A 27,240-nucleotide genomic window follows, 5' to 3' on the forward strand; every position below is an offset into this window, starting at 1 on the left:
ATATAATCTTGAAAATAATAGGAAGGCAGTTTAGTAATACGTAGGTCCAACATAACATTTCCAGCAACAATGAAACTTTCCAAGGGATAGATTCTTAATTTCTGTTGGAAACTAGAAAGACCAAGAATGGGATATCACTTAAATGTTAGTATGACAACTTGGAGTTACCGAATGATACTCTACTATAATTCATCATGCATTATATTCTTGCTTACACATTGTTCCCAGCAAAACAATAGCCCAGGAATGATATAGTTTATAACAAAGAACAGAAGAGACTGGAAGCAATATGAACAGTCCATTTTTGAAGGAGGGTAAAAGGTTTTTATTTGATCCTGTGTGTTTTTGGCATTTCAGAGGCACATAACAGATTATTCCTGAATGGTTTTCAGGCAGGTGAGGAAACCCATCCCATCTAGTATGTAAAGCCACATGTAAACTGCTTCCTCTCATGCCCACCATTCACTAAACTGTCCTAGAGTGTTATAGCTACACCAAGAAGAAACCATGTGCATGGATGAGCCTTGGATGACTGGTTCAGTAAGATGATATTTTTCTTCTTGCTTTTACACAGAGGTTCAAATCCACCCAAGCCCCCCAACCCTCCAGCAGTGTCCACAGGGGCAGCAGACTCCAGCTTTCATGTGAAGGAATCCCATCTCTGCTGGCTGCAGCAGTGATATATGAACACCTAAGGATGGAGAGTTGTTCCTCTTTCTTCATATTCATCTCTAGAATTTCCCATCCTCCCATCATCAGTTGATTCTAGCTGCAAACCCTGAAGCAGAATATCCTAGCTGGGGATCCTCTGGTAAAAGTAGATGTACCCAAGATCTTTGGGGGGTTTCTCTGAGGCACAAACTTTCTGGTCATTATAGATCACCCACCTAGGAGAGAGGAGAGAGGAAGAGAAAACAAAGCAAGATCTCTATATTGTAATTCTGCTAGAGGGTGAGACTAGTGTATATAGAATTCTTCAATCTCAATTGTAATTTTTTTTTAAAAAAACTTGTTTTTAATTACTTAAGGTTGCAAAGTTATCTTTTTTCATAAGATAAAATTTGCTAAAATTTTAAAGGTACAGAAGCGAGCTAAAAACATACCTTGCATCTAGACACTGTCAAAGAAATGTGGAAAAAATTATATCAAAATATATATTAAAAACTTTTTACCTATTTGAAACAAAAAAACAAAAATACCAAAGTAAAGTTGTATATTGCCCTTCACGCAGTTTATGCTTTATTTTTGCAAAATTCTGTTTTAAAAGCAAGCCACAGAAACAGCCCTTATGGGAAATCTCAGAAGCCCATTTGTTTCTCTTACAGTGACAGATAAGAGATACTTCTCTGTCTTCAATCATCTATCTTACTGCAGAAGATGGAATGCTAAATAAGACTGCTAAGTAACACACTTTCCTGGATCCCCTCATCCTCATTCTTACCTATTATCCTTCTTGATATGACAGACATAATGACCACACATAGTGGATGTGCCCATGTGACTGATGAAAGCAAAAAGCTGGTACTCTGAAGGAATAAAAGGCAGAATTACGAATACATTGATAATGTAGAAAACATACATGAGAATTAAGGAAAAAAGAGTATTCACTCCCTGAGAAACGGTTGCATAAAAACACAAGCCCAACCTACATAAAGATATCAGACAAAGATAGCATTAATCCCTTCTTTCCAAGGATGGGTAGCAAAAAGGCAATAATCCTCCTATATTTTCTGTTTAGTAAGAATAGAACATGGAAGCTGTATACCAGTAACATAGGTAAGAAACTTTGCAGACCAATCCTCCGTATCATTTCTAACATATGCTTTGAAAACTTTATTATAGTTTATGAATATGACTCATTGAATTATGCGATAAGAATATATGAGAAGCATATATTCCACTATCAAAGTATAATATCTTTATAGCTTATTCTACAATGTATCATTGAGCCCAAACACTGAAGGCATTATCTCAGATTGCGAGCTGAAAGAAACACTAAAATGGAACACTCAGAAAAGAACTAGAAAATTAAATTAAATTATTCAACTACCAGGTCTTTTTTTCCCCCCATTCCAAGCTTACTTCCAGGTCCATCACGAACTTTGGGTCCCACGGGGATGGATTCAGAGATGGATTCTGCAGCTGAACGTCCCTCTGAGATGTCCATGGCAGCTTCTGCATCTAGATCATCAATATGGCTGAAGATCCAGTCCACAGCTCGCTCAAGGCTGTTATTCTAAAGATGAGAAGACAGAAAAAAAATCAAGCCAGGAGCCCCATTGCTGTTTTTCTAAATCCTTATCATTCTCTCTTGACGCACCGTAGCTCTTAGTGCTTTCATAGCTTGATCACGGGAAAAGCCCATAGAGACAATGGTTGCCACACTATCTTCAGATGGGGGATCCGGGCAGGTGATGGTGGAACCAGGTCCACTGGATCCCGGAAGAACTAGAGGGTTTGCAAAATCTAAAGAAAAAAAAAGAGCATTACTTTGAAAGGAGCTGAATTACGCATACTGTCTCCTCTCCATTTTTTTCTTTCAAGATATTGCCATCCTTTTTCTTTTCTTAGTGATTTATTTCTACTGCAATATAGGAAATATAGTAAAAAGAAAGAGAAAAAATATAATCAATAAAATGCAGATAACAAATAAACCTTGAATAATCATCAAATCCAAAATATCTAGCTAATACATTCTAACACATAATTAACCATTTAAGAGCACTTTAGATATCTTAGACCCAATTTCTAGTCAATTCATACTAAGCTCTAAAAGTATTTGATTAGTACAATTAAATCAAGAGGAAAAAAACCCCTATAAATAATATATTGAAAAATATTATAAATATTTTATAGACTAAAGATGTGTCAAATTCAAATATGGACTTTATGTGGCATAATTCCAAATAAGATTAAATTGTACATTACATTTACTTTTTTTAGACATTGAAAAATATTCCCAATTTAACTAGCCTTTGTGACCCATAGAGGGGATCAGATTTTCTGCAATAAAGATTCTTGCAGTTTTGATCATATCTAATGCTGGTCCAGTGTATTTTGAAGAATATATAATTTAGTGAACTTTAATACAGAAATGGGATTACAACTTTCAAAATATGTCCCATTCTGTAATGAATGAATTACCAGTACTATTGAGCTTTGCAACATCACCACTACTTGTGGAAGAAAAATCTCATCTGTTCATTGCAATTCAAGCATTTCAGCGGAAAGGAGTTATTCATTTTAGCAATCATGACTGGAGTAATGAAACCAACAATAAAATGCATCCTACTTAAGTATAATCTTCAAGGTAAACCTAACCTCCTTTTTTCATTTAAACTACATTCAAATTCTGCATCGATTTAATCACAATCTTTAACTTGTTTAAAGCTATATTCAAATTCTGCATCGATTTAATCACAATCTTTGACTTGTTTGGATTCTGAATTGTATTTCCCTCATAGATTATAAATTGTGCCCTAAGATACTACCACTTTGATAGGAATTAGATCACAGGGGTTGAATATGGGCTTCCACTTTGTTAACATACCTGGATCGTCCATGTGGGACATGACCCAATTCATTGCTGCCTCAGCTCCACTGTTCCCTGTATAATAAACAGCCTTCCGGCAGGCATCCATTGGAAAACCCATCTCCACTAATTGAGTAATCACAGATTCATCCAACATGGGGGCTGCAATAGGAAAAAAAATATTCAAAATATCCTCAGTGAACACTACTTTTGATTAATTCCTTATGCGATCCTGCTTCTGCATGTTCTTATTACACATTTTCCAAATTTAATACCAATGCTGTATCCTTGGTTTTCTAATCATGGAGATGGTCCCTTCCTTGGATGAAGCAAATCAGTTAGGAAAGGTAAAAACCATGCCCTCAATTATAGATGAACTTACCATATAAATCAGTCTTCCTTCTTACGTATAATGTAATGCGATAACAGATGTCAATATGACTTGGATCAAGTAAACAAATGGAAAGGAAACAAACATATAAACAAATAACACACTAGTAGGGCTCATTTGTGCCCCCCCAGGTCACAAGATTTCAGCTTGATGAGATGTTCTGGAACCTTCAGAGTTCTATTAGCCTCATATAATAGCACCAATCAGAGAAAATGCAACAGAAATATGGCTCTTGATATGGACCTTTCACAAACAAGATTTGGGAGCCTCTGTCTTTCTGCCTGCCAAAATACTTCAGTAGCTGGCAGTATTCAAAGTTAATTCAATTTTTAAATGATATAAATAGAGAGGCACCACCAGCAGATACTCAAGGGATACAACTGATGAGTTTCATTTTTACCCCTCTGATCACTACAATCTTCTTGATTCAACAGCTGTTGTGGTGAAAATATTCTCAGGCACAGAACACGAAGGCTATTCTGTAGTAAGATGAGAGAATGACAGGCTAAGGCAGGAGGAGGAAAGGCACCAAGGCAGATAACAGAGCACGAGACAGGAGGGAGAGAGGGAGGGAGGAAAGGAGAGGATGGAGGAGTGAGTGATGCTCAAGGAAGAGAAGAAAGAACAGAGAAGAGTCACTAACATGTTGGAGAGGAGAAGTGAGGGGAGCAGAAGGAGTCGTCGTCCTCGTTGCCATAGAAACCCAGGCTACCTTTGGGCTCATCTGGTGTCACCAGTGGGGGGGCTATGTCAGGCATCTCCTCCTCCTCAGGCTGCAGTCCTGTCCCCTGAAGTGCAGAGATGTCCAGTTCTTCTGGCATTTCAATGGAAACATCTGATAATACAAGCAACACAAAAAGAAACACTGGAAGCATATCTGGAACTGCACCCAATCCAAGAGGTGTTGCTGTTAAAGATCATGATCTCTGGACATGAGCAGAACGAAGGAGATATTCTGACAACTGCGGTGGAACAGACAATCAACCTTCCAGCTACTTTAGGCAAGTGTCCCATATATCTCTTAACCTTAATAGTCCCAATTTGCTTCTGCAGATAATATTGCCAGCCAGACAAGGTAACTTTGAAGATAATTGAGTCAGACATCGTACTTAAAACCATCACAAGCACTTTATATCCAGTGTAGCACTGGATGCCAAAAGCTTGAATTAGCAGCAATTACCCCAGAATCTAAAACATAAATGACTTCTCAGTAATACTCTTACCAAGTTTTTTGGGTACCCAATCTAGGCCAAAAGTGAATTTCTTGATCTGGATCACTAAATAATCTGGAAAAGAGGCAAATCTGGTTGTTCTGAAAAGAGAAAACAATACAGTATTGAAGCACTTTTTCTCAGCAGTTCAGGAAAAAGCCCAACAGAAAATGGATCTTGCTCAAGAAATGTTCCAAGGCACAGCTAGTAACTGCTTGTAAACACTCCACTTTTTGTTGCTGTAATTCATGGAATACTGTATACCCATCTCCGTTAGCTAACAGATAAGAACAGTTAAACTGCACATGTAGCAAACTGCAAGAGCAATGTAAATGAACATGGATGACTGAGCTATTCCCCCCCCAAAATGAAATGTGCACTGATTAAACTATAGATGATTAAGGGCACAAATGATCACACTCTATTGACCAAGTTCTTGAATGAGAACTAGGGTATTGTTGAGTATTCCGTTTTTATTGAACTAAAGATCAGTATCACAGTTTGAATTTTATCTAATTTATATAGCTGCCCATCTCACTAAAAATAGCTTGGGTGGCATACAACAAAGCCAAAAGCAATATACAACGACAGGAGTTCGGTCAAGCAGGATCAAAAGTATAGTTACATTAATTGCTCCAAATCTTAAAGTATTAGGTATGTACTAAGCTTGCAATCATATAGAAGAAGTTATAAAACGCTTGTAATGAACACAGGAAGTCCTTGACTTACGATCACAACTGAGCCCAAAATTTCTGCTGTTAAGCAAGGCAGTTAAGTGAGTTGTGTCCCATTTACAATCTTTCTTGTCACAGTTGTTAAGTGAATCATGGCAGTTAAGTTAATAATGAGGTTGTTTAAGTGAATCTGGCTTCCCCATTGACTTTGTTTGTCAGAAGGTTTCAAAAGGTTATTACATAACCCTGGGACACTGCAACAGTCATAAATACATGCCAATTGCCAGGTGTCCAAATTGATCATGTGACCATAGAAGTGCTGCAACAATTGTAAATCTGAAAAATGGTCATAAATCACTTTTTTCAGTGCTGTTGTAACTTTGAATGGTGACTAAACAAATGCTTAGAAGTCAAGAACTACCTGTACACCAGAATAATTACTGACAAATGAAGTTGCATCTCATTTGAAAACACCCTTTAGAGCAGGGGTGTCAAACTAAATTTCATTGAGGGCCACATCAGCATTGTGGTTGCCCTCGGGGGGCCGGGTGGGTATGGCCAGGGTGGGCGTGGCCTACTGGGTGGGTGTGGCTGGAGTGCGTATGGCCTACTGGGTGGGCATGGCTAACTCTACATCATTAGCATCAAGGGTGCCTATGGAGGCCTGGGCAGGAGTGGGACAGATCTGGGGGTCTCTGGCAGGAGGAGGGTCTCTGGGCCAGGGCCAAGGCAGTGGGAGCCGTTCCCTCACTGTTTCCAGGATGGCTTCAAGGGCCACATGAAACCACTTTGTGGGCCGGATCTGGCCCCTGGGCCTTGTGTTTGACATGTCTGCTTTAGAGTAACCAGCTTAAGGGATGCCATTGATTCTGAATGCCACCTGATACTTTTTGCTTTTGTGCACTACATTTTCAATTGGTTGGAAAAGGCAAATTCTTGTGATTGGATTATAAATTTTGATTTACTTGGTGGATTATAAAATATGATTACAAGATAAAGATGAACGTCCCTAATCTATCTAGAGTTGGAAAAAAAGAATCTTCTGCTCCCTCTTCTGCTTCTGCAAGTCCAGTCTATAAGAGATCAATTGATACAATGCTCCAACAAGAAAAGGCTAAACACTTTCAAAAGGAAACTCAAGCGATCCTACAAGCAATTCAAGAGGCAATCACTACTCACATGGTGGTTACAACGAGAAATCATGAGATGAATGATTTTGATAAAATGAATAAAAAAAATAACAACATGGACTCTCAATTTAAAAATTTTAAACAGATCATTACAGATAATCAACAAAGAATCCAAAAAATAAATCAACTGAGGTTGACCAGAAATTATAAGTCTTAAAAGTTGAAAATCAGAAATTGATGCAAATAAATGGAGAACTAGAAGATTCGATAGCTGAGATGGAGATGGAAAGAGCCTCATACTTTCTAAGATTTCAAAATATAATGGAAGATAAGGAAGAGGATCTCCTAAAATTGATAACGGAATTACTGCCAGACACATTAGGAATTGGGAAACAGCAAATGGAAGGAGAATTAGATCAGATCTATTGAGTCAACTCAAACTATGCTAAAAGAAATAAAGTCCCCAGGGAAGTACCGGTACATGTTAGATTTCTCAAAAGATCTATGAGACAAGATTCTGAGAAGAGTAAGTGATGAACCTTTGAAATACAAACGAAAAGAAATTGTAGTCCTCGAACAAATCCCTAGGAGAATAAGAGAATCCCGAACAGAATACCAGTTTCAAACTAGGAAATGAATCGAAAAAGGAGTGAATTTCAGAAGGCATTTTAATCTATTGGGATACGAAAAGATATAGATTGGATACGCCACTTAAAGCAATGGAATTCTTTGACAATCATAGAGCATTTCTGGAAGGAGGTGACTCTGAATCTGGTACAAAGAAAGAAACAAAGAAACAGGAAGAAATGGTAGAAGGTGCAGTCAAACCAGCAGAGGAGGAAGAAACTAAAAGCACAGACACAGAAGAAGGAGCAAGACCAAGAGATCAGAGACAATAAGATCGTCTAGAAGATTAAGACCTAGACATAATTGAAAGAGATGGAGAAGGAGAGTGGCATTTTGTCAATGAATATAAATGGACTAAATTCTCCCTCAAAAAGGAGAAAAATATTTACACGAATACAAAAATTAAAAATGGATATAATTTGTCTCCAAGAAACACATGTTAAGAGACAACATTATAAGTTGTTAGAACAACCAAAAACTTCACTTTGCATTAGCACTTCAAAAGAAAAGAGGAATAGCTTTATACATTAAAGAAACAATGAACCCTAAACAAATTTATGCGGATGAAGAGGGGAGAATATTAATGGTGGAAATAATGATGGATCAAAAACAGATATTGATGGTAGCAATATATGCACCAAACTATAAACAAGAACAATTTTCCCAAAAATTACATTAAAATATTAGATTTAAACTATCAAAATCTTTGTATAATGGGATTCTTTAATGCAATAACAGATGGAATTTTGGACTATAAAAGCGCTAAACAAGGTAGGAAAAGAGGAAATATATTACCTAAAGCGTTTTTTAAAATGGCAGAAGAACTTTGTGTCCAAGATATACAGAGAGAAAAAAATCCAAAGAAATTACAATATACATTTTACTCAAATAGACATAGATCATGGTCCAGAACTGATATGATACGGACCAGGGCTTTTCAACCTTTTCACCCATTGTACCACTTTTAGGATATGGCAACATCCGAGTACCACCAATCGCCTAGCAAGGTGTCAAAAACTTGATGACCCCCCCCAAAAAGGAAAAAAGTGATGAAGTACAGGTAGTCCTCGACTTACAACAGTTCACTGAGTGACTGTTCGAAGTTACAATGGCACTGAAAAAAGTGCCCCACCCAAGCCACAGCTGAGCAAGACACCTGCCTGCCTGCCCTGCGGCGCTCTTCCTCCTCTCTGAGGTTTTCATTGTTGTGAGCATTTTTGAGGATTAGCAGCAGGGGTGTGTGTATGTGTGTGTGTGTGGTTGGTTTTTATTACCCCCCCCCATCTGCTAGGTGGTTGCAGCAGGTTTTGGACACCTCACACGACCCTGGGACACTGTGACCATCATAAACATGATGGCAAGTGATGCCAAACATCTAAATGTAAATCACAGGACCCTGGAGATGCTGCAACATTCCAGCTGATTGGCGCTTCTGGGCCCAGCAGACATGCTGGGATCAGCATCAAGCTCCAGCTGGAGCGTGGTGCTGATCCTGGCGCTTTCACTGAGTCCTGACAGCCCTGAAGAACCGCTGATCCTGGCGCTTCTGGTGAGCCCTGACAGCCTTGCAGCTCCAGCCATCTCTCGCTCAGGCTTGTGCGGTGCTGCCACTGGTTCAGCTCATTCCCCTCCCTCGCTACCACTTTTCTAGGATGGTCACGTACCACCTGCCAGGTGCCAATGTACCACAGGTGGTACCCGTACCACTGGTTGAAAAGTCCTGATATAGACATCTTTGGAACTTAATACGATGATACAAGAAATTGAGATAGAAACTAATGTTTGGGCAGATCATAACCCAATAAAGATGACTTGGAGAGGAACTAAGAAAAAATTAAGATGGTCTTTGAATAAATCTATATTGAAAGAACAAGAATTTATACAACTAGTGACAAAGGAAATGTATATTTTCTTCAAAATAAACAAGAAAGAAGAAACATCGCTTCAAAATGTGTGGGATACAGCTAAAAAGAATAAAGAAAAGAAACAACAATAGTTAAAGTTGAAGGAAGAATTCAGAAAATTAGAATCAGAATTACAAATAGACCCACAAAAGTAAATACTTAAGAAACAAATAGAGATAATAAAACATAAGTTAAATCTAGCCAAGACGGAAATGATGGCTCAACAGATTAAAAGGGCTAAACAGAACTTCCTTGAAAATGCCAACAAGCCGTGGAGATGGTTAGCTTATAGACTGAAAAAAGAAAGAGAGAAAAAACTAATAAACAACCTGCAAGATCCAAAAGATGAAATACAGTTTCAAAATGATACAATTAAAAAATATCAAAGATTATTATGAGATACTTTACAAAGCACAGGAAATTCCAAAAGAAAAAATACAGCATTATTTTAAAAAAGCAGATTTACCAAAAATTTCACAGAATATTCAAAATATACTAAATGGAAAAATATTAGTGATGGAGATTATAGAGGCTATAAAAAGGCAAAAAAATGATAAGACTCCAGGTCCAGATGGATTACCTGCACAGCTTTATAAATCATTACAAGATGTATTAAGTCCTACTTTGAAAGAACAGTATAATGAAATACTCCTGGAGGCTAAAATACCAAATACATGGACTGAAGCCAACATTACTTTAATACCCAAACAAGACTCTGATCTAACCCAAATAAAAACTATAGACCAATATCACTATTAAATGTAGATTATAAAATCTTCGCCTCAATAATAGCAGAAAGACTAAAGAAATTTTTGAACGAATTTATATATACAGACCAAAATGGTTTTCTACCTAAAAGACAGATACAAAATAATTTAAGAATGATTCTTATGAAATTCATCCAGGGAAACAGATGGCTTTAATATTCCTTGATGCACAGAAAGCATTTGACAGTGTAAACTGGCAATTTATGTTCCAGCAATTTGCAGAAATGGACTTTGGAAAAAACTTTATAAATGTAATTAAAACAATTTATCATAAACAAACAGCCAAAATAATTGTAAATGGAGATTTTACAGAAAACTTTAACATTAAAAAAGGTACAAGACAGGGATGCCTACGATCTCCATTACTATTTATACTAACACTGGAAGTATTGAATAGAACCATCAAACAAGATATAAAGGACTGGAGATAAAAGGTGAAAAAGATAAACTACAAGTATTTGCAGATGACTTGGTTTTTATATTGGAAGATCCATTGGAAATAAGCACTAAACCTATGAGAAAATAGAAAAATTTGGAGAAGTGGCAGGATTGACAATAAACAGAGAAAAAACTAAAGTGCTAACAAAGAAAACAAATCATCTAACAGAAAAAACAAATCTTCAAATAGTTAAAAAGGTCAAATATTTGGGAATTTATCTAACAGCAAGATGTGTAACAATAAAAGATAACTATGTAAGACTGCTAAAACAAATAAAATTGGATCTGGAAAAGTGGAAAAACTTACAACTTTCAATGCTGGGGAGAATAGCAACAGTGAAAATGAATATTTTACTAAAAATACTCTTTTTATTTCAAATGATTCCTGTAAGGCTAGGAAAAGCCTTTTTTGATGAACTGAATACAACACTGAAATTTATCTGGCAAGGAAAAAATGCTAGAATTAGACTGAAAATGCTACAAGAAGTGAAAGAAAGTGGAGGATTTGGACTGCCAGACTGGAGGTTATACTACCAAGCAACTATTTTAACACAGCTTAAAGAATGGATAATGCGTAGAGAGAAAAGACTATTATATCTAGAGTGGCATGACCTACAAATTACTTGGCATGCCTTTCTGTGATATGGGAAGAATAAAACACATAGATACTTTCAAAACCACTTTATAAGAAATGCACTTCTTTCAGAATGCGAAAAAATAAAAGAAAAAAATTATATTAAGATACCTGGATGGCTTTCAACAATGGAAACTTTTGCTTACCCAAATTTAATAATTACAACAAAATTGTAACTTATAAAGATATTTTGGACAATGAAGGAAAATTGAAAGACAGACAAGATTTACAAGAAGAAGATATTGATCTATCATGGTGGCCATATCTGCAAATTCAAACGAGATATGAAAAAGATGTTAAAACAATGGGATCTTATAAGGAACAGACAGAATTTGATCAGATACTGTTAAATACAGATGAAAATTTGATTAAGAAACTCTATAGATTTCTGTTAAACTTAAAGATGGAGGAAGAACAAGTTTAAGAAACGATGATAATGTGGGCAAAGAACTTTGGATATAATATAGAATTAGAAGACTGGCAAAAGTTATGGGAAAGAAATGTTAAATTAACTAAAGCAGTGGCATATAAAAAAACTTATATAAAATGTTTTACAGATGGCATATGACACCAGTGAGATTAGCAAAAATGTTTAAAAATACTTCAAACAACTGTTGGAAATGCAAACAAAGACCAGATACTTACTATCATATCTGGTGGACATGCCCTACAGCAAAAGGATTTTGGGTAAAAATACATTTATGGTTAAAGAAAATGACTAAAAAACAAATAGACTTTAAGCCAGAATTATAGGAGCAAATTATGAGAAAGATTGTATATATTTAATAATACACGTACTAACTGCAGCAAAAATTGTATTTGCCCAACATTGGAAAAATGAAAATTTACCAACTGAAGAAATATTAATTAAGAAAATTTTAGAGTGTGCAGAAATGGACAGATTGACTTTAAAGATAAAAGAGAAAGAAGACTCAATGTATTTTAGAACATGGGATAATTTCTATCAATGGCTAGAAACATGAGTTAGAAAGAAAGGAATATATGTAATTTTGAATATATATTAATAAGACTACTGAGTGATTAATTAACATATTGTTTATGATAATTTACTATTATCTATTATTTATTGTTAAACACATGAACCCAGACATTATGCTGTTTGCTAAATATTGAGAAAGTTATTTGGAAAAACCCAAACCCCAACCCTAATCCTAACCCAAATCCCAATCCCGATCCCACCTCATTCCTAACCCTATAAAAACTAATAAAATTTATACAAAAAAAGGGGGGGAGGCCAATTCTTATAGGATGGTTGCACACAACATTCTGTACTTAGAATAGTCTAGGGCAGACATGTCAAACACAAGGCCCGGGGGCCGGATCCAGCCCGCGAAGTGGTTTCATGTGGCCCACGAAGCCATCCTGGAAAAAGTGAGGGAACGGCTCCCACTGCCTTGGCCCTGGCCCAGAGACCCTCCTTCTGCCAGAGACCCTCAGATCTGTCCCACTCCTGCCCAGGCCTCCATAGGCACCCTTGATGTAAACGATGTAGAGATGGCCATGCCCACCCAGTAGGCCATACGCACTCTAGCCATGCCCCCCCAGTAGGCCACGCCCACCCTGGCCATACCCACCCGGCCCCCTGAGGGCAACCACAATGCTGATGCAGCCCTCAATGAAATTGAGTTTGACACCCCTGGTCTAGGGTCAATATGACTGCTTCATACATTCTGAACCATGGAGCAAAAATCCTGTTCTAATTTTTTGTCTAAAGTTTGGTTCTAAACAAGACACATTTTTATATTATTTTGGGTTCGCTCATTCAGATTTTAAAATATTCTCTTATTCAAGAAGTCCTGAAAAGTGCATTGGTCAATAAAATAGTAGACGTGGGTTTCATCCCTGATTTCACTAGATACAGCTTAGCAAAAGAAAAAGTAAAAATGGAATATAAACTTATATTCAGATTAAGCAGAAACATTTTGAGCATAACAAATGCCTCCCTGGTAACCAAACTTCATTAATCATTTTAAATAGATTTGCAAACATTTTGTTCATTTTTTTCAGGCAGGATGCAGATATAAAATTCTGCACTGTGAATGCATATTACAAATATGATTGGTATCCTGTAGAGTTTAAAGGGTGCCCACTACAGAAACCTTATTTTGCTTCTTGTTGAGCTGTGTAACTAGCTTGCCAAATCTAAATATCTGGAGTGTGAATGTATTTTAAGAAAAAGCTTCAAGCCAGGAGTCAAGAACTTAAGCTGTTTCTAAAACTACGCTGAACTGATTTTGTCGAGTTCAATTTTCTGTGGCTACAGTATTTAACGACAATATACAAAAAGTATGCGTCCTCTTGCTTCCACTGTTTGCTATAATTTTATATTCTTTTGACCAACTTTTTTTAATAGATTGTGTGGCTGCATATTCAGCATGGACTACTTCCTTTACTATTTTTGTGGCATTACCATGAAAATTAAAGGGATGGAATAAGCGAAACATTCTGTGTTGTCATGTTCCAATTGGGACTATCAGAATGATGTGGGGGGGGGGTCCAATGTTAAGTGGGAGCCCATGAGGCAATTTTAGTTTAGTGCATAGGTTTTTACCTCTGTTGTTGCTATATGCCAGTGGTGGCGAACCAATGGCACACGTGCCAGAGGCGGCACTCAGAGCCCTCTCTGTGGGCACACGCGCCATTGCCCCAGCCCTGTCTCCCCACACAGCCCCCTCCTCACCAGAAACCCCCTTGGAGAGTCGACCCCAGGTGTGGCCTGTGTGGAGCAGTGCAGTCAAGAACATGGCAGCCAGGCAGCAGGGACAAGACTCCACCTTCACGCCCCGAAGCGCGCAGATGATACTGCTGGATGCGGGTGGAGGGCGTGGCTGTCATGGTGCTACAGGGCCGCCCGGGTGATCAGCGGGCCATGGAGGTGGTGGGTGGCCCTGCGAGTGGGCGGGGTGGAGCGGGGCGGAGCAGGGGCAGGCGGCAGAGCAGGTAGGCGGGCCAGGAGGTGGAGCGTTTTTTGGGTACTCGGTCTTTAAAAGGTTCGCCACCACTGCTATATGCTTTATATATTAGCTTTTATTCTGTATGGCATGTTTACCAGTTAAGTTATCCACATAGCAAGGAGGGTAGCCATGTAAATTGAATAAAACAAATAAGCACACCAATGAATTAAAAGTGACTGGATCAATTCTACCCAACCTGATTTTAGAACTTCCTTTTCTTGTACGCCCATTCGTGCCTCCTAGTGAGCCCATCTCTTGCCTCTTTCCACTCACTTGAGTGCCACAGACTTGGCCTGCAAGGCTGTGCTCCAGAAGTCGTCAACTTGTTCTGGGGATCCATAGGCCTCAAGACAGGAGGTGAAAGGTACCTTGGCACGAACCAATTCAGGCAGTGGCTGCTTTTCTTCTTCGGCCTGTCGCTTCTTTTCTTCATATTCTAGCAACTCATCTGCAAAGGAAAGCAAGGTCTACTCCTTCAGAAATCATTTGCAGAAAGAATGTGGATTGCCGGCGGACAATACCCAGGGGGAGGGCCTTCTCTGTGGGTGCGCCGGCCCTTTGGAACCAGCTACCTGTAATGCTTAGGACTGCCCCTGACCTCTGCTCATTCCGCCGGGACCTGAAGACCTGGCTCTTCGAGCTTTCTGGCCTGGAGTGAGAATATTAACTGGGGTTTTAATTGTATCTTGTTATTGGGTTTTTTAGTTTCAAGGTTAGTTTAATTATTTTAATTGTTTTTAATCTATGTAATTTGTTGTACTGTTTTAAAAAAACCTTGTGAACCGCCCTGAGTCCTACGGGAGAAGGGCGGTATATATGTTTAATAAAATAAATAAATAAAATAAATATTCAATATCAAGCAGCCACGTGCTGGGCTGTACATCATGAAAAGGAGTACGGCAAGCCATTCTGCGGAAAAGTTCGCTGCTGACAAATGCTGCTTATGTGTCAGCTGCCCTTCCTGTGGAATTGACAAGGCCTCTATGTGCAAGGACATGTTAACAATGCTGCGGGAAGCTAGAGTTCAAATAAACTCTTGAAATGAGTTATGTGGTAGGGAGTCTTCCAGGAGAAGCATGAACTGTCTGCACACGAACCGAGATAATGACTGTGGCAAAGATGGAAGAGCTGAGTATACCAGCTCTACGGAGCCTCTCTAGATAAGGAGAGGATGGGAAATTATCCATAGGTGTTCCAAATGGCTGCTCTTTGTGAAGAGACAGGAGGACACCAGTCTCTCGCGGGTTTGAGCAACAGGAGATGAAGGGAACATCCATCACGCTCACAAGTGCAATGGGGCCTTTGAAAGGGCGCTGGATTAGCTGACCTCATTTCCCAATCACTTTCAGAAATTGTCTATTTACTACTTAAGGCTATTCGAGATCTTCAAAATGACAAGCCTGGCAAAGCCACCTGGTGAATTTACTTTCACATTTGAAGAGAAGAAAAATTAACTACAAGCTTAAGAATGTAAAGAAGTGGAAATAAATGGCAAAAAAAAACCTGACCCAAGAAAGTTATAAACAAATTAAGGGTTCAGATGAATTTGGAGTATTGAGACTTTTATCACAGGTTTTGGAATAATTATATAAATAAACAATCATCTGTTGTCACGGAGAGACTATGCCCAAAAGATATTAATAAACATGATGGATGTGAAACAAATTTTGCCTGATGTGAAAATATCAGGACTAAAAATACTGGATAATAAAAATAGAGTGGATTATAAGACAGAGAATGTAGCTAAAGTGTAAATATACGGTAAATGACAAACCAAAAGAAAGACTTGGAATACGTTGAAGCTTTGAAAATTAAAGCAGAAAGATAAACCAAAACCATGACCTGGATAATTACTTTTTATTGGATTTCCAAAATAACTTTGTTAAAGCCCTGAAGAAGCCTTTGGAATGGGAAAAACTCTTCCCATCCCAAAGAGAGATCAAATCATTCAAGAGTGTTTACTACTACTACTACTACTACTATTATTTAATTATATTTATACACTGCCTATCTCTCTGATAAGGTGACTCTTTATAACCTTATAGACCATAAAAAGGTAAATAGAAAAGCAGTTAAAAATTTAAAACTATACAAATTAAAAAATTTTAAACTGCAAAAAACCAGGAACCAAGAGATGAAGGGATGACGTATAGAAGCAAAAGGAAGAAATATAAAGTTAGTTTGATAAAGATTAAAATGAGACACATATTTATAAAGATTTGGTAACCCTTTACAGAATTTTGCTGACACTATGATTGAAAAGTTGATGATTTATGGATTTGCATGTAGATAAGGGATCTATTACAGGGAAGAAGAGATACAGCATTTGTAACTTTATGCGGTTGAAACGTTATTAAGTATGTTTATGCTTGTTGTGATGAGGATCTGAAGTCATTTATGTAAATATTCCTTTGCTTTTTCTTTATCTTTGTTCTTTTTCATTTCTTGCACTTTTTATTTGTTCTCTCTCTTGGAATTTAGTTTTATTTGTTTATATTATTATAATTAAAATTTTCAATTAAAAATATTATAAAGTAAAGGGATATGCTACCTAATCAGAAGGTGTAATTATGGGAGAACCGTCTAGGTCAGAGGTCCCCAACCGCCGGTCCGTGGACCAGTACCAAGCCGTGGCATGCCAGCAACTGGGCTGCACAAAGAAAGCCCCAACCGCGGGATGCAGTCACCACACAAAACCACGCCCCTTCTTGTCTGCGGAAAAACCTCTTTCCACGTAACCGGTCCCTGGTGCCCCAAAGGTTGGGAACCTCTGGTCTAGTTTGCATATTGCACTAAAGCATGGCTGGTTAACTATCATTTATTGATTAAATCGCAATCGCTGGGTTCCCATAACAAGTTATAAAGAAATAGACCACGTTATAAATTAATCTAATATTTTAATCTACCAATAAAAGCAATTCCAGCTTAGTATAGATCAAGACAAAAGAAGTGGCTGCTATGGTTGTCAGCCATATTTTACGGTGCATGGAAAAGAGGATTAATACATGTAGACATGCATTTCTACAAGGTCTCAACACTTCACAAAACAAAATAATTTTTAAAAAATGGTTTATAAAGGGCAGTTCATAAATGATTTATAAAGGTGCTCCCACCTTTGTTCAGGGCTGCTTCCATAGGTACTGGCAGCTGCATAATGTAATCCACACGCTGGGTGTATTTCACTTTCTCTGTGGCCAAGCATTTGAGTTTCTCTTCCACCAAGAAGCGAAAGACCTCATTTGGGTTTTCAGAACTACGGCAATTCCTCTGGGGAAGAAAAATATTTAGCAAGAAGTGAAAAACAGGAGGAGAAGCAAAAAACATAATAATCCACGCACATATGATGCAGGAGGCTAAAATATACTGTATAAACGAGGCTGTTTCAAAATCAGAAAAAAATACCTTCCATCTTTCGTTTATTTTGGTTATATTCCACTTCCCCAGGGGTTTAAGTGATATACAATGTCCTCCCTCCTCTAATTTCATACTAAGTCCTATCACTATCTATCACTAACCTACATTAAAAAAATGGCTCATTTAAAAAAAATAAGTGATTTCTATAACCTATTGGCACAAACAACAACAAAACGTATCTCAACAAAGGAAAAAAATGACAAAGACAAACTTCAACACTGTCCATGAACAGAACAAAAATAGATAATCTTTTTTGGCTATTGGTTTGAGACTTAATACAGGTTAACAGGCCACATTTGGGGCACTTGATGATGTAGCTGAAAAATTCCAAATAAATGGTTTTACATAAGGTAACCTGAAAACTTAAGAGTCTAACACAGACATGTCAAACACAAGGCCCGGGGGCCGGATCCAGCCCGCAAAGTGGTTTCATGCAGCCCGCGAAGCCATCCTGGAAACAGTGAGGGAACGGCCCCCACTGCCTTGGCCCTGGCCCAGAGACCCTCCTCCTGCCAGAGACCCTCAGATCTGTCCCACTCCTGCCCAGGCCCCCATAGGCACCCTTGATGCGAACGATGTAGAGCTGGCCATGCCCACCCAGTAGGCCATATACACTCTAGCCATGCCCACCCAGTAGGTCACGCCCACCCAGGCCACACCCACCCGGCCCCCTGAGGGCAACCGCAATGCTGATGTGGCCCTCAATGAAATTGAGTTTGACACCCCTGGTCTAACAGCATTAACTAGAATACACCAGTACTGTTTGTATGGTTACACATTTTGAGCATTTACCTGGTGATTTTCCTGAACAAAATACAATGCACGGGAAACATACATGGATAGCAACATGCTTATGAATTCTAAATTTTTTGCAGCATTTTCTCTTAATCTACTCTCAACTAGCTTCAACCAATAGCAGGAGGCAACTCTTGTACTGGCTAAGGTCCTTTCGAAGTTGCCAGTACTTGGAGATTTTTTAAAAACAGTACAAACATAGGAATACTTGAAGGATCATGAACAAAGTGAAACATGTGACACAGCTACTCTAACCTTGGAAAAATATCTAAGCTTGATATGGATCCAACATTTCTCCACTGCTGCACATCTCAAGGCAAAAGCAATAAAATGAAAGCTGCTGTGTAAGGTAGCCTGGCTGTGACCATCAAGCTTTTCACTAAGCAGCCCTACTAATCTACACACTGTCTTGTCCTAAGAACCCCATCATCCTAGTCACAACATACAGTTTAGGGATGCATTCTAAAATAAAATACATTGTGGAATGACTGTGCTCTTTTGGGATGCTTCACCAGTCAAAATTATTTTTCCTGAACCCGAGGGGATGCTAAATAAGGCTTTTCTATAGATAAACAAGCTGGTAACAGCTTTCATGTCAGTTATGTGTTATAGCAGACATGTCAAACACAAGGCCCGGGAGCCGGATCCGGCCCATGAAGTGGTTTCATGTGGCCCGCGAAGCCATCCTGGAAACAGTGAGGGAACGGCCCCCACTGCCATGGCCCTGGCCCAGAGACCCTCCTCCTGCCAGAGACCCTCAGATCTGTCCCACTCCTGCCCAGGCCCCCCATAGGCACCCTTGATGCGAACGATGTAGAGCTGGCCACGCCCACACAGTAGGCCATACGCACTCTAGCCGCGCCCACACAGTAGGCCACACCCACCCTGGCCACACCCACCCGGCCCCCCGAGGGCAACCGCAATGCTGATGCGGCCCTCAATGAAATTGAGTTTGACACCCCTGTGTTATAGCATTTGTCCTGTGTACATTTCTTCAGGCTTCCAAGTCATCAGGGCAAGTACTGTCCTATTCCCATTCTGAAGACAAAACCCAGCAATGAAAACCCTCGACCCTAAAAGTTGCTACCTCCACCATGTTAATGAAGTGCAGGAAGAATTCTTGAGCATCTTGCTGCCGATTAGTAGAAAATTCCGGATGACCTTTGCCAACAAGAGATTTGAACATACGCGGGGCGATGCCATCTTGTATACCCTGCAAAGAAAGACAAAAGAGTTGAAATGAGTATGCAAAATGAAATTTCCCCTTCCCTGGGTAAGTGTTAGCTACAGTTAACACCACTTTCCATCCTCAAGGACAATTAACCTCCCAGCCTTACCTTCTGGTCCAACTGTTGTTCTCCGCTTGAAAGAGCAGGTTTGGAGTATTCCCCAGAGAGAAGCCCATAGCCAAGCTTAGCTCTGGAAAAGCAGGTAAATGTAAATTAGTCCTGAGAAGGGATGGGACTAAGAATACTGCAATCTATTGAAAAGTTGCAGGGGGCTCCCCAGTTCATCTGAACAACCATCTAAATGAAAGATTTTCTATGCCTCAAACAATTTCCAAAGAATTTCAAGCAATATGGTCATCAGTACAATTTGAAAATAATTTTAAAAAGTTCCCCACCTTTCTATTCCACAAAATTTGTTAGTTTTCCCTCTAAGGAACGACACGTCGATTGCCTCCTTTTTCTTTTCATTTTTTTTAAACAATATTTCATTTTGAGTTATAATGTACAAAGTATTTTTATTTTCAGCATAATCAGCTTTCCTCTACACGATGCTGGATTCGGATTGTTGTACAATTTGAATAGTTTAACACTAAATAATGGCACTATGCTAAATCGTGCCTTCTTTTACTTAGGGTTTGTTGAATAAACCCCAATGGCTAGTTCATAAGGAAGACTACCATTTACAAATCATAATGAATTTTTTATATAACATATTAATGCAAAAAAAAAACATGATTGTTTATGGTTCACCTATGTATATGTGGTTCACCTATTGAGTTGGGATGGTTGGTTCTGGTTTCTCAAATTCATTTTGAACTAGAAATATACCACAATCCTCTTTTCTAAATCTTACACTGCAGTTCACAAAAGAACTTTCAAAGGAACATCTGCCCACCAAAATTATATTGAGAAAATATAATTTGCAAAAATGGGTGTATTACATAAAAACCTGTAATAAACCCATTTTTGCAAATAATATGTAATGCATAAGAAAATGAGTCTTTCTGTGAGCTTTTTAAAAAAATTCAAATTGACAGAGAAACAACATGGACTGGAAAAAATGAGAACTGAGCAAAATCCAACTGACAGATGTGTCCTTCTATAGTCCCATCTGTTAGAGAACATCATTAATATTGAAATGGCAGTTCAACCCCTTTAGGACATTACTTACACCTGGGTGCTGAAGTCTTGTGTAGGATCTGTGGGAGCACTTTGGAATATTTTCTCTAGTTTGTCTACATACCTATGAAGAAACCAAAAAAATTGGCAACCAAGTGTGCACAGTTGGAAAGGTCAGAATTCAAAGTCTGGGATCCAAATAACATCAGTTGCAGTTTACAGAAACAGATATTGAGGACCCAGAAGAGCATAACAAAATTTCTCCCTTGGCTTGTCTTCCATGTTAATGAAGGCTGCCTTCATTTTTGCTGTATTTATGCACCAAATCAAGGAATCACTTCATTAACCATTTTTCTTTGGTTTTTCTTGGTTAAATATACTATATGTCAAGGTTCTGGCTGAAGAACCCAATGAAGTAAGCGCACTGGAGACATTGCGATCTCTAAGGCAAACTTTATTGGGCATAGCATACCGGCACCAAGGAATGGGAAACCAGCTCTGACAATATGATGGGAAAAAGATAATTAAAAGAGTAAAACTTTCCCTCCCCTCTCTGAGAGTTCAGGTCACATTGTCCAATAAGTCTTCAAGTACTTGTTATGAGAAGAAATCCTCCATTCGCCACAACATTAGTCCAGTGACTTCGGTTCTCATAGTGATAGAAGCCAGTTGTGCATTCCAAACTGTCCCCTCCCCCCCTCTCAACTGTAGGCAAGCTAGAAGCAGCATGGCAGTCCTAATGCAATAAGTCTTCACAGCTTAACACTATAGTTTATGCATGCACATAGAGCAACGTGGATCACAATAAAAGCACCATAATAGAGTTTTAAGCTGCTTGTAGATACTATTTTAAAAACCAAGAAAGTGAGGCAGGCCTCAAGTTGGCTGCAAAAAATATCTTCAAATGTGCACTTAATTACTATTATACAATTCTCCTTAAATTGGGAATGTCTGATTTTGGCAAACAAATGGTTTATCTTGACTTTCTGAGGCACGGAAGACACTCCTTGTTACCAATTGCTACGTACAAGTGGCTTCTATTTAGACTGCTAGAAAGAAACTGTCTATTTTCTCTGCAGCTAAGAACAATAGAGACCTACTTACTTTCGTTGGAAGTCTGGTATGCTGAACAACACCTGCACTACCGAATTGAGATAGCAACTGTTTCCAAGGTTACGGATACCCGTATAGCCAGGGCCATACAGGGGTTTCAGCTGCACCCCAGACTCCTGAATTAACTCCCACTCTCCAATCCTCTGGTTCATATCAATCTCCAGTTCTGTCATTGTCTTGTCTGTCTGCATAGAGAAGAGATTTATAGAAAACAATCCGAAACTGTGTCTAAAACTTTTGAAATAATTTCTTAGAAGAAAGATTCAAAAAGGGCAATAAAAAACGATTATGAATCTAAATGCTCTCTACATTATGTCCTACTTGGAAATTCACTTTGCTAAATGAAGAATCTGGAATATAAGATACAGAAGGAAATGGTTAATAGAAGCTCATGAAATCAGCTCCAATGATAATATCACTTGTAGATAACACATTCCAGTTCCATAAGTTACCATGAGGTTCTTTCAGCATCCACCACAGCTAGCATTCATTCTATTATCTCTTCTCACCTTTTGCATTTTAAGCATATCAATCCCAAAATGAGCCAGGTGCTCAGCTAGATTGGGGTCTAGAACCATGTCATCTTCATCGTAAGAGTAGACATCTACAGACGAAGGAAACAACGGCAGAAATCAATCAACCTTTCACAACCAGTGTTTCAGACCCTTTGCATCAGTAGCAGTTCCATTTTTCCTAAATTCCCCATCATTTACCCTAGAACCTAAATGGCACTTGACAGGAGTGCCAAGAATCTATTCCTGCAGCCCTCCCACATTTAACCTTAGGGAATAGTTTTTGTTGTTCGAATATAGAATATAAATGTTAATTGATAAAAGTAAAGTGGAAGTATCTTCAGTTTAAACAAGTTTTGATGTTTACATACATGCTGACAAATTTAACTACTTCATCCTGTCTACCATTATAAGTTTTAACATAGTTTACCAAAAAAAGTAAGTTGACAATAGTTATTTATAAACAGTTGTTAGAATATATAAAATTAGACGTTCCAAAATTTAGGGAGGTATGGGGAAAAAACTGGATTGTCTGGTACACAAATACCAAATATAGAGTATTATTTGGGTGTCTAGATTTCCAATAGCTATAGATTTAAAATTACAAATAATGCAAAAATATTATGTTAATTTTTGATACTTTTTTAAGGAAGACACCAGTGGGTTTAGCTAATTGCTGGTATTGACCCCACTCAAAATATGCTGTTTATATAGTAAGATATTATACCAATTTTCTCAAGTATAATATTTGGAATAAATATAAAGTTCTTCCATTGAAATTAATTCAATTATTGTATTCAAATGTTACGTTCATTTAATCATATAATGTTTGACTTGTCGGCTTCCAAGTCATACTGCACACCACCAGTCTATAACTAAGGCCCAGTTCAGAATTATATATTGTAAGGTTTTCAAATTTAGTCAGGTCTCTTCAATATTCCTCCTGATTTTTGCAATTATTTTAATACTACACTACGCATTTCAAGATAATGAAACGAAGTGGGTAAACTTGACTATTGTAAAGTAAGAGCTTCAAATGTCCTTGACTTGACATTTTAACTCCTGATGTTTTTTTTCTTAATGTATTTTTCTTGATGTTTTTTTAGTGCTGATAGTTCTAGTGCCAATAAAAATAGAGAAGGGGAAAGAAGGCAATATTTTCTTGACCCCGTTCAGAATGAAAACTGTTGTAATAAAAATCCATTTACTATTATGCTGGCTTCAGATCTTTATAAATATGCTGTATTGAAGTAAAAACCTTAGACCCATATTTGTGTTTTTCAAACTGCAAGCAGGAGAGGCTACTGCAAACTGTGAAAAGGCTTTTTTGCATCAAGGAAAAAATGATGTTTCTTTTAAATTGTCTAGAATTTATCTTATTTATAACATTCAGAAGGTGTCTGATTATCTCTCATGTATCTCTGCTCATTCTCTTTCAATTATACAATGTCTGAAGATCTCACCACTCTTTCTACTGTTGAAAGTCTTGATCTGAAGATATTTAAAAAAACAACCACATATATTAGATTACATGCTTAATTTTCTTTTTATTTTTAAATGAACTGACTTAAGAGTTAGTAACAGCATTCATACTGAAAGTTAGGTTTGTATGGTATATATATTAGATTATATATCACATTACTAGATACACACATATATACACACACAAACATATACACGTACATATATACATCTAAATACATAATTATAGATATTTGGGAGCACACCACGTATTACATGCATTTTATAAATGTGCTTTTACTAGCATCTTCAGAAGTGGGTCACATACATATATACATCTAAATACAGAATTATAGATATTTGGGAGCACACCACGTATTACATGCATTTTATACATGTGCTTTTCACTAGCAACTTCAGAAGTGGGTCAGCTAACTAGCAAAATTCATTTCTCACTTTCCTGTTTCCAAGAACCCAGGTCTGTCATATTTAGCAAAGCAGCTCCCCTAACAAGTCTACCACTCCCAAGAAATATGACTATGTAGGTTTACTGATCCGCCCTGACAAGCAAACAGGAGATTGAAATTGGAGGGAGGGTGAGGAATATGAATTGGATAATAAAAGACTGAACTTGAGCATACGTAGCCACGTTATATTATTCTACCTCCCCCTTCCAGATCCCCATGATCACATTGCAGCCGAACAGAAAGGAATGAATCCCTCAGTGGCCACAGAGTATAAGATGGGCAAAGAAATTCAGCGATTCTCTGGTTGGGAACCTGAAACTACTCAACAGCTGCGTCTGCAAGTAGGTTCTGTCTTACCAGCTCCATCAGGAGTGATGGTTCCCAACTTTACAGCCAAGGGGTAACCAGTTTCTCTGTAATGTTCTACAGCATGGTTGTTTCCTCCGCTGCCATCAAAATAACGCCGTCCACACAGGATGTAGCCGTCTGTCATGTTGAGCCACAGGTTCTCCCGCATGTCACATTTGCTGCATTTCCAGCCGCTGTCAAAACATGTAATTAGGCAGCATAAACCTCTTTTCTCAATCCTGCACTGAACAACTCTCAGGCCCGACTTCATTTCATTAAACTTCCCAGCTTTCATGCTACATCCTCGGTTGAGTGACCATAAGAGTAGCTTACACGCTTCTATTAAAATCTGGAAGGAAAGTGTAGGAGCTCCATGCATGGAAAAGAATTTTTTTTTTTTTGCTAAGGAACACCATCAACTCACCAAGGAGGGATACGCACAGCATTCTGGAGCTGCTGAAGTGAAAAGGCATGCCTGGACACACGCCGAACCTCCCCATCCCAAGCCTGTACCTCCTGTTTACGGGAAGCAGAATCTGCTGTCAGAATAGCTTCAATTGCACTAGAAATCTGGAATGCCAAAAGAGAAAAGGAAAGTCAGACATCCAAGCCCCTTCCAAAATATCTACTATCAACAGAGACCTGATGTCTTACATACCACTTTAAAATTCCCCATACATCCAAGCCTGATCCATCACCTCAACTTTATCCCTAATGCAAAGCCAATCAGACCATGTGGTTTCCCCCCCTTCTCCTGGATGAATCACAGTGCTTACCCTGTCCTTCACCATATCTGGCAGACCACCTAGTCCATCCTGAGGGATATCCAAATGCTCTGGTAAAATAACTATTTTGACATGTTCGTCATATTCATATTTCTCCTCTGGGAGGTCAAATCCACCTTCTACACCTATCAAAACAGATATGCAACAGTAGCAGTGCTCTGAGTGCCGTGATGTCTTAATGAAAGAAGGTGCCAAATAATGCAAGCTCTCAGCAAGCTTACAAATAAAGCGTAAGAAGGAACATGAATTTAAATCTTAAAATTAAAATCTATCTATGTTCAAGGTTTTCTCCCACAGTATAATAGAAGAGCAGGTTTAGTTTTTTTTTTTTTTACCAATAGCTAGACGGGTTGGTTTCTTCCGGGGAGGATCGCCAGCACTGGAATTATTTTCTTCTTTCTAGAGAAGAACCAGAAGAGAATTAATCAGCAAGCCAGCCATTCCAAATGTCCAGACTCTCGGGCATCAAGAAAGCACACAGCAGCATCAGTTTGGACTCTCTTTCTTCCTCTGCTCTAAAATTTAAACAAACAAGTTCTGCACAAGGCAAGTGAGTTGCCGTTCTTACCAATCTGCGTATTTTCTTAAGATGTAAATAGACCCGCTGGCCTGTTTTTTCATAATGTTTGGCCACATACTGTTTTCCAAAGCCCAGGAATGTGTTCATACAGATATATATTCCTCCATCTGACTCCTGCAGAATAAAGAAAGACATGACTTTAATAGGAAGGGAGTTCAACCACTCCCAGGATACCAAATTTTTAAGGCTGCGTATAAAAATGTTGTGGCTGAAATAAATTATTCAAATACATAATTTCATAAAGGCAATTTATGAAAACCCCTCTTTATAAATACTTTTCTGACTTCTGCTGGCCACTAAAATTCCCCTCTGAGAATCTTGTATTAGTGAGACCTCTTCCTTCCAAGAGCTTAGTAGGTTAAGATAAAAAAAAAAACAACCAAATACACAAATATACATTTGCGGTCATGAGGTCTAGAAACTTGCACTTAAATTTTCCCTAGTTGTTTTTGGCTACGACCATATTTGGATGCTCAGGATAGTAGGAAGAATTCCTTGGTGCTGCCATCCATCATTGACCAAACCTGTTCTCAGCAATGGGGATGAAGCAGTTTGTTGCGATGATCCCTAGTGGTCCCTTATCAATAGGACACAATAAAATTTCATATGAAGGTAGATTCATTGAAAATTACCAACCATTTATTAACCTCTTTATCTGGTTCCCAGATTATAATTTTGCATCGATGCTACTGCAGTCACACCAGATAAACTGCTCTTAGAGTTGTGTTCCAAGAACTAAATGACTACAGTAATTCAGTTCACATATCTTGTTTGGCTACTTTAGACACCCATGACATTTGTCATACAACAGTAGTGCCTATTTTAGCAGAAGAAAGCCTCAAGAACAATATTCACATTTCTGCATTATTATTATTATTATTATTTATTATTATTGTTGTTGTTGTTGTTGTTGTTGTTGTTATTTGATCCCATTTATATCCCACCCTTCTCCGAAGACTCAGGGCGGCTTACAATTTAAAGCACAAATCAATATGCTTTAGCAATAGCCTTCATTCTATGTATATGCCTGCTTATTAGGGCTTTCCCCCCCCCAGCAGCATTATTACAAAGTCAGCTTATTGCCCCCAACAATCTGGGTCCTCATTTTACCTACCTCGGAAGGATGGAAGGCTG

General features: G+C 38.3%; 1 protein-coding gene across 2 annotated transcripts in view; it reads right to left on the minus strand.

Annotated features, from left to right (window-relative positions):
• Positions 1 to 301: 301 nt before the first annotated feature.
• Positions 302 to 27,240, minus strand: part of USP5 (ubiquitin specific peptidase 5) — a 29,602-nt gene continuing 2,663 nt past the window's right edge. Inside the window, exons 2-20 of one of the 2 annotated variants that reach the window (XM_083351897.1) lie at positions 26,095 to 26,220; positions 25,862 to 25,925; positions 25,518 to 25,651; positions 25,166 to 25,311; positions 24,751 to 24,935; positions 22,463 to 22,557; positions 21,945 to 22,138; positions 20,893 to 20,964; positions 19,830 to 19,911; positions 19,580 to 19,705; positions 17,397 to 17,550; positions 14,557 to 14,731; positions 5,147 to 5,235; positions 4,636 to 4,758; positions 3,551 to 3,694; positions 2,321 to 2,466; positions 2,083 to 2,236; positions 1,442 to 1,526; positions 302 to 887 (exon numbers count right to left, since the gene is read on the minus strand). In XM_083351897.1, the coding sequence (XP_083208023.1) occupies positions 794 to 887; positions 1,442 to 1,526; positions 2,083 to 2,236; positions 2,321 to 2,466; positions 3,551 to 3,694; positions 4,636 to 4,758; positions 5,147 to 5,235; positions 14,557 to 14,731; positions 17,397 to 17,550; positions 19,580 to 19,705; positions 19,830 to 19,911; positions 20,893 to 20,964; positions 21,945 to 22,138; positions 22,463 to 22,557; positions 24,751 to 24,935; positions 25,166 to 25,311; positions 25,518 to 25,651; positions 25,862 to 25,925; positions 26,095 to 26,220 (2,388 nt within the window). In that variant the 3' untranslated portion in view covers positions 302 to 793. Of the gene's footprint in view, positions 888 to 1,441; positions 1,527 to 2,082; positions 2,237 to 2,320; positions 2,467 to 3,550; positions 3,695 to 4,566; positions 4,759 to 5,146; positions 5,236 to 14,556; positions 14,732 to 17,396; positions 17,551 to 19,579; positions 19,706 to 19,829; positions 19,912 to 20,892; positions 20,965 to 21,944; positions 22,139 to 22,462; positions 22,558 to 24,750; positions 24,936 to 25,165; positions 25,312 to 25,517; positions 25,652 to 25,861; positions 25,926 to 26,094; positions 26,221 to 27,240 lie in introns of both variants that reach the window. The other variant, XM_083351896.1, reaches the window with a different exon arrangement.

The sequence above is a fragment of the Vipera ursinii genome (genome assembly GCF_947247035.1).
Source record: "Vipera ursinii genome assembly, chromosome: 2".
Lineage (NCBI taxonomy): Eukaryota > Metazoa > Chordata > Lepidosauria > Squamata > Viperidae > Vipera > Vipera ursinii.